Source organism: Salmo salar, chromosome 14 (genome assembly GCF_965601325.2).
Source record: "Salmo salar chromosome 14, fSalSal1, whole genome shotgun sequence".
Lineage (NCBI taxonomy): Eukaryota > Metazoa > Chordata > Actinopteri > Salmoniformes > Salmonidae > Salmo > Salmo salar.
Window position 1 is genome coordinate 71,263,464 of NC_138304.1, and position 7,874 is coordinate 71,271,337.

The following is a 7,874-nucleotide window of genomic DNA, read 5'->3' on the forward strand; positions in this document are numbered from 1 at the left end:
TGGCAAGGTAACTGCTTTTTGACTTAATTTTTTTTTTAAGTATTTATTCCCGTGCTGAGCTAGTAGTGCAACTGACGTGTAACGTTAGCTAATGTTTCGTCCCTTCTCGAATTAAGTTCTGTCTGAGGTGAATGAATTAGCTAACTACCACAGCCAGTTCAGCTCTAGCCTCTGGCTATCTGTCGGGTAGCAGTATCTGACATCTGTTGTCTGTATGGAAATGTTTTGTAGCCTTTATTTTGTCCTGTTTCAACAGAAGTAAATTAACTTGGCTTGTTTTCGCCAGTTGATGTACCATTGGAGTTACCAAAAGTTGGCTAGTATTAGATGTTATTTCAGCCACAATCAGTCTGTATAGCAATGTAACTTTATTGGTCTGTCAGTTTCCCTATCTAATTCCCAACTAATTGACACGGTATAAACAGCACTACAGGCTTCACTGTTATGGTGCACAGTCAGTACACAACACTATGCTCATCATGTCTTAAAACCGCTTAAGGATCTGCCCCTTTTTTCAGTTTTTTGCCTAAAATGACATACCCAAATCTAACTGCCTGTAGCTCAGGCCCCGAAGCAAGGACATACATATTATTGGTACCATTTGAAAGGAGACACTTTGATGTTTGTGGAAATGTGAAAGCAATGTAGGAGAATATAACACAATAGATCTGGTAAAAGATAATACAAAGAAAAAACCAACCGTTCTTTGTATTTTTTTTGTACCATCATCTTTGAAATGCAACAGAAAGGCCATAATGAATTATTCTAGCCCAGGTGCAATTTAGATTTTGGCACTAGATGTGCAAAGTTTTAGACTGATCCAATTAACCATTGCATTTCTGTCATTTCTTTTTGTCCAGACTGCCCAAATGTGTCTAATTTGTTTATTAATATCTTTTCATGTACAAAATTGTGCACTCTCCTCAAACAATAGCATGGTATTCTTTCACTGTAATAGCTACTGTAAATTGGACAGTGCAGTTAAATTAACAAGAATTTAAGCTTTCTGCCAATATCAGATATGTCTATGTCCTGGGAAATTTTCTTGTTACATACAACCTCATGTTAATCGCATTAGCCTACGTTAGCTCAACCGTCCCGTGGATGGGACACTGATCCCGAATAAGTTTTTTAACAGGATAAGATGGGGACAGCTGTCCCAGCAGGGTCAGACAGCCAGGAAAGACCAGTCTACGGCGCTCAGCTCAGGTGAATTTTGCAGTATATTATAACAATCAGTGAATGGATACAAAGTTCCATCTTGAGTTGATGGGTAGACTACAGTCAGGGATCTGGGAATAATGGTAATTTCACTTACTGAACCATTGATTCTATTGAATAATATTATGTATAAATTAACACCCAGAGAGCAAATCAAGTGCACTTATAGGCCTACCGCTGGCCAATCAGATAGCTCAGATAACTGTGTCTGCACAGTTACCTTGCACCTGCACAGTTTCCTTGCTTATAAATCCATGTAATATAGCCTACACCTTCACAATAAATCCATTATTTATTTCAGACAGGTCTAAAGAAGCATGATGTGATGAAAATGTAGTCTATTTCAGAAGAACAGAATAGCATACTCTGAGTTTGCCTTATGATAGGTCTTAATCTGGCTATGCCAAATGGCTGTGGGCTACACTAGTTCATTTAGCAGGCAAGATTTGCTTAGAATTCTGTGGCATTATTTTATAGTATGAAGAATACAATTGAACAAAGCTGAATAAAATAGAAAGTATATTTTCTCCAATGGATTTGAGGGAGTGCGCACATGCAGCTATTTGTGTTGAGCGGTTAACAACTATATAGGTATTACTATATGTGTCACGCCCTGACCTGAGAGAGTCGTTTTTCTCTGTTTGGTTAGGTCAGGGTGTGACATGTGGTGGGCATTCTATGTGTTGGTTGTCTATGTTGTTTTTTCTTTATTGGCCGAGTATGGTTTCCAATCAGAGGCAGCTGTCATTCGTTGTCTCTGATTGGGAATCATACTTAGGCAGCCCTTTTTCCCCACGGTCAGTTGTGGGATCTTGTCTTTGTGTTGCATGTGTTTGCACGCATAGATTTTCGTTTGTTGTATTGCTGTGCCTTGGTCTACCTTTAACGACGGACGTTACAGAAGATCCCACCACCAAAGGACCAAGCAGCGTGGGCTGATGGACTGGACATGGGAGGACATCCTGGATGGCAAAGGATCCTGGACGTGGGAGGAGATCCAGGCCGGAAGGGATCGCCTCCCATGGGAACAGGTGGAAGCAGCGAGGGAGGTACAGCGACGAGATCAACAGGCAAGGCAACAGAGGCCCGAGAGGCAGCAGCAAAACATTTTGGGGGGGGGCACACGGGTAGATTGGCTAAGGCGGTTTTAAGACCTGAGCCAACTCCCCGTGCTTACCGTGGGGAGCGAGTGACTGAACAAGCACCGTGGTACAAGCACCGGTGATACGCACTGTGTCGCCCATGCGCACTCACAGCCCGGTGCGCTCGGTACAAGCTCCTCACTGTTGCCGTGCTAGAGTTGGCCGTCAGCCAGGAAGAAGTGCGCTGGCTCAGCGTATCTGGTCTCCAGTGAGTCTCTACGGCCCAGGTTATCCTGCGCCTGCTCTACGCACGGTACCCCCCGTTCACCAGCGCAGCACAGTTCGTCCTGTACCAGCGCCCCGCCCTTGCTGGGCTACAGTGACCATCCAGCCAAGACCGGGTGTGCCAGCCCTGAGCTCCAGACCTCTGGTGCGCCTCCACGGCCCAGTGTGCCCTGTGCCTGCTCTGCGCACCCAGTCTCCTGTGCGTCTCCCCAGTCTGGTGAAACCGGTTCCAGCTCCCCGTAGGAGGCCTCCAGTGATAATCCATGGCACGGAACCTGTAGGGACGATCCCCGGCCCCGAGCCTCCAGCGACGCTCCCCGAGCCTCCAGCGGCGGCCCGTGGCCCCGAGCCTCCAGCGGCGGCCCGCGGCCCCGAGTCTTCAGCAGTGGTCGGCAGTTCAGAGCCTCCAGCGCTGATCCACGGTCTGGTTCCTCCGGCGACACAGAAGCGGGGGGATCAGCGGGCGGTGTGGGGGCTACGTCCTGAACCAGAGCCGCCACCATGAGTAGATGCCCACCCGGACCCTCCCCTATAGGTTCAGGTTTGCGTCCAGGAGTCCACACCTTTGGGGGGGGGGGGGGGGGGTACTGTCACGCCCTGACCTGAGTCGTTTTTCTCTGTTTGGTTAGGTCAGGGTGTGACATGTGGTGGGCATTCTATGTGTTGTATGTCTATGTTGTTTTTTTCTTTATTGGCCGAGTATGGTTTCCAATCAGAGGCAGCTGTCATTCGTTGTCTCTGATTGGGAATCATACTTAGGCAGCCCTTTTTCCCACAGTCAGTTGTGGGATCTTGTCTTTGTGTTGCATGTGTTTGCACGCATAGCTTTTCGTTCGTTGTATTGTTTTTTTTTTTTGCTGGTTCACATTGAAAATACAGTATGATGAACCCAACTCACGCTGCGCCTTGGTCTACCTTTAACGACGGACGTTACAATATGCTTAATTTAGAATTATTAATGTAACTTTAGTTGTTCTACAAACATTGGGCTATATGTTTAGATGTTTAATACATTGTAAGGTTGCATGATGCAACTCTAATGATGATTTGAAAAGAAAGTTGCTTAAAAGGCATGAGCTCTGCTTTGTTTTTTGTGCAGGCTGTACACACTTCATCAGTCACTCATTCACAATTTGACAAGCACTTGATAATGCCTTGAATTTCACGGCAGCATCCCCTTTGTGTGGCCGTAATGCACCCTAAAGAAATCCATGCCTTTTGAAGATATTGGAAGAACTGTCCACATTTACATTTCCTCAGCCAACAAGATGAAAAGGTCTAACGAACAGCAAAAGCACTAGCCTATGTCAATCTACTATCCCCCACAGTACAAACGTCGACCTATTCTAATCTGTGCGAGAAATAAATATTCCAAACATAGTCTGGGACGGTTGTGGGACGCAATAGATCCCAAATTAATACAACCACTAGCAACAAATATTTTTCGAGCATTGTGGCGGATGCAACCGATTAAAATGTTGATAGGCTATTTCTTCACATTAGAATGTTCCATTAGTGTAAAAACACCATTATCAAAAGTGACTGCAAATGTAATGCTTTTATTATAAAGATACATTTTTATGGTGACAATTATCTTCCCAAAACTTAACTCATGTGCTGTATGCCAGTTAGGCTCTACACCCCTTGTAAAGCAGATTAATGTGCTTAATTTAAAAATGTTATTTGGCCACTTTAGTTGTGATACAAACCTTAGCAAAACATATAGACGTATGGGCTAGGCTACATTAGGTGTGCGACTATGATTTAAAAAAAGTTGCAAAAAAAGGCATTGTTTCTTATGCTGGGCATCATTCACAGATGATATATAATTCACAAGTGATAGGCTAATATTGTCATCCATCAGACTATTCTTAATTTAATCTTGTCTTTACATATACTAAATAATATGTGTGAAAAAAAAATTACATTTAGAATGGCCCATTATCATTTACCTGTATCGAAACAGGGCAGGGGGAACAATACATGTGGCTCAGTTGGTAGAGCATGGTGTTTGCAACGCCAGCATGGTGTGTGCAACGCCAGGGTTGTGGGTTCGATTCCCACGGGGTGCCAGTACAAAAAAAAAGAATGTATGCAATGTATGCATTCACTACGATAAGTAGCTCTGGATAAGAGTGTCTGCTAAATGACTAAAATGTAAATGTAATATATGCACTTAATTAGCGAATGGAGGACGCTTTTCCAGTGGTTCATTTTCATGCCAGCAAGGTAGGCTATACTCCTGTTGTAAATGTAAGCAATATGCTTAATACTAAAAAAGTTCTGAAATAAATATAGTAGGCCTAGCCTATAGAAAGCTGATGGGATCCTCCTCCTTTTAGTAGAGGCCATCACTCTGTTTTCTCACGCAATTGCACAGCCTATAGAAATATTGCGCAACCTGAGCTCATGGGCTCTCATGTAGTGTTTGATTACATTTTTTTCAATTACATTTGCATTGATGTCAGAGGGATTAGAGGGACAATAGAGTGCTGAGTACCAGGCAGTTAGCAAGTTTGGTAGGCTACTAATGACCAGCAGCAGCATCAGAGCTTGGAGATGCCTAATTACCTTGACTAAACGGTCACGTGGAATTTGACTGCCTTCATGACTTGTGACCGCGGGTGTGGCGGTAATACAGTCACATCAACAGCCCTACATAGGAATAACATGAATTGGTGCATAAGGCAGAAATAATGCAGAGCGACTTAAGTTTCTCCATCAGCTGGAAGACTGTCCCCTTTTCTCAGTGTAGAGAGGAGGGATGATGAGTCGGGTGAGAGGCAGCCTCAAGCGCTTCTCCCTCCCTGCCCTCACTGATCATCAGATGCAGGCCATCAGTACAGTAAAAAAAAGAAAATGATTATGCTAACTTAGCTGTGCCTCACAAGGAATACAACGAATGATCTATTACCAGTGTGATCATATACCTAAAATTTGGTCTAAAAATGGTCTGAGAAGAACAAGATTGGCAGGGCAAATCAAGCATAGCCAATTTGCGGTGATAATGTATTGGGCCTATAGCCTGCTGCACAAACCTCATTGTTACAGAACTGTTTTTAATATGTTAATGTTGCATAGGCTTATGTTTTTTAAGTAATCTGAGCGGTAGAGCTCAGCTTGCATTTTGACTCGGAAAGGGATCTTGACTCAGATAAGGCTGGTGACCACTGCACCACACTGTACCTGCTTGTTTTGTCACAAACTGATATTAAGGCGGAGTGATTTCTGTATAATTTATCTTTAAGTGTGTTAATGCTGTGTTTATTGTTGCACATCAAGCTAAGCCTAGGAACGGTAAATCATTGGTGATGCAATGCACTGACAACATCTACACAAAATATTAGGGATATTATTTATTATCAGCAAAACTTCACTATGGCATTTTACATGATTAGCATCATTGAAAAGATTGACGAGAGACTATTTACATGATAGAAAATCCCCCTTAAGTTAAATCTCATGCTTGACTATGATTCACAAAAACTATAGGCCTACCATATGTTTACATTCTTCAATAATACTGTACAGTTCTAATGACAAAAGGGATTACAAAAAAGTGGTTCAGTTGATGTTACGATGGCAGATTTAACACAACCTTTTGGAGCACACAGATGGAAATATAGATTCACACTGAATATCATTCCAGCGTTTTTCACCTAAAGAGGAAACAAGGAACGTCAATTAGCTCTCCACTTGATTACGAGTGCATGAGCTAGACTGGTAGAAAACGTCCTAAAGTTTGTACTGCTGCTGCATGGAAACGGACTCAAAACAGACATTGACTGATTTAAGCCTGGTTTTACATTTCCTTGTCAGACATGTTTTTTTTGAACACACTATAAATAAAGCTCAATGTCATTTAAGGATATTGTGATAAGAGATTACCTCCGTTGTTCATCATCATGCATGGCTCTCTGCCACCGGAATTATTGGGTTCTCCCGTGACCCAGTTCCTGTAGTCAAATCTGGAGCCGTCACTCCAGAGCCACACTCGGTTCTGTGGGGAAGAAGTGGTCTCAGTGTCCAAAGAAACATAACCATAGAATACAAACAATCAAATTGTTGCCAGTAGATAATACATAGGTAAAAATGCTCTAGTGTAGGCCTACAGTAGAAACCTGTTTTAAGATTTCCCAAACTTAGATCTGACTTCGTTGATGATCACTCTACCTGAACAGCATCAAATCCTCCAATCCAGGCAGGGGTAAAGTCTTCTGTCTGTAGTATGATCAACTCTTGCACGAAATGATACTCTTCAGAGCTGTGGATGGATGCAAGGTTTGCTCCGAAGTGCACACAGTACCGCTAGAGAGAGAGGACAGGAACGAAGGACAGGATATAATATCACGTAGATTTTATAATGGAAGTTTAAAAAAACATACTTGTGTTCTTGCCACATGGACGCTTTTCAATGTATAATCAATTCAATGTGGAACTGCAGCACTGTGATTGGTGATACCTGGTGTATGCCTATATTATCAGTCTAATATATCTAAGCCAAAAAAAATGTAAAGGATGCAACAGGTTAAAATGTACCTCAGCATTCATCCACGTCTTGCCGGAACGTACAAACATGAAACACCGTGCCCCGTACTTGAGCCAGCCAGGTGGGCAAGAGTCCCTGCTCCACCTCTCTGCCTTCACCACCTCTGAATGAGACAAGACATGATCAGAACAAACTCATTGAAGCCTAACGTTACAAACATACAAAATCGAAAGCACTGTGTGTGGCTTATGTAGAGGAAGGAAATCGGATCATGCACCAGGTTTCACCGATCAGTGTTGTAGTTCCACACTTTATAAAGCGATTACAAGTTGCTCATTCATTGAAGACGACGTAACATCTTCAAGCACATACCAGCAGGTGAGCTCTGTTCCATGTGGTTTTCCATGACAGTTGTATCCTCTGAAGAAAAGAGATGTAACTGAATGTTATGAAGACATTCTATTTTACAGGTAAATCATGTGAGCTCTATCATTTCCGTATGAGGATGACATGTGTTTTCTTGGTTTACTGTGTGTCTTACCTGCTGCACCGCTCAGAGCAAACGCAGCACAGAGAAGCAGGGAAATTGTAAACATTGCCATGGTGATGAGATCCCTTTGTTGTTAAAAACAGCACTTAGTGATGAACTGATGATTCCCTCAAAGGTTAATGGAGTAGAATAGGTGGACTAATCTGTTACACTAATGTTTCCTGTCAGAAAGTGTCAAAATGAATACCAGGTTATCTCTGTCGCTTCTCTTTAGTCAAGCAACAGGGAGCACTTTTATACTGTTGGC

At 42.9% G+C, this 7,874-nt stretch overlaps 1 protein-coding gene across 1 annotated transcript; it reads right to left on the reverse strand.

The window, feature by feature from the left end:
- Positions 1–5,929: 5,929 nt before the first annotated feature.
- On the reverse strand, positions 5,930–7,874 carry LOC106570159 (ladderlectin). The gene is made up of 6 exons (XM_014142191.3): positions 7,619–7,874; positions 7,450–7,497; positions 7,128–7,240; positions 6,762–6,896; positions 6,477–6,588; positions 5,930–6,247 (listed from the first exon to the last, which is right to left on the reverse strand). Exons 1-6 carry the CDS (start codon positions 7,677–7,679, stop codon positions 6,177–6,179), a joined length of 540 nt encoding a protein of 179 aa, XP_013997666.1. The 5' UTR covers positions 7,680–7,874; the 3' UTR covers positions 5,930–6,176.

Bases quoted from the DNA above. Each gene is read 5' to 3' on its own strand.
- LOC106570159 (XM_014142191.3), bottom strand. From the start codon at position 7,679: ATGGCAATGTTTACAATTTCCCTGCTTCTCTGTGCTGCGTTTGCTCTG. The intron at 7,241-7,449 runs GTATGTGCTTGA...TGTCTCATTCAG, and splicing joins GGAACAGAGCTCACCTGCTG to AGGTGGTGAAGGCAGAGAGG. The intron at 6,897-7,127 runs GTACATTTTAAC...CTCTCTCTCTAG, and splicing joins AGACGTGGATGAATGCTGAG to CGGTACTGTGTGCACTTCGG.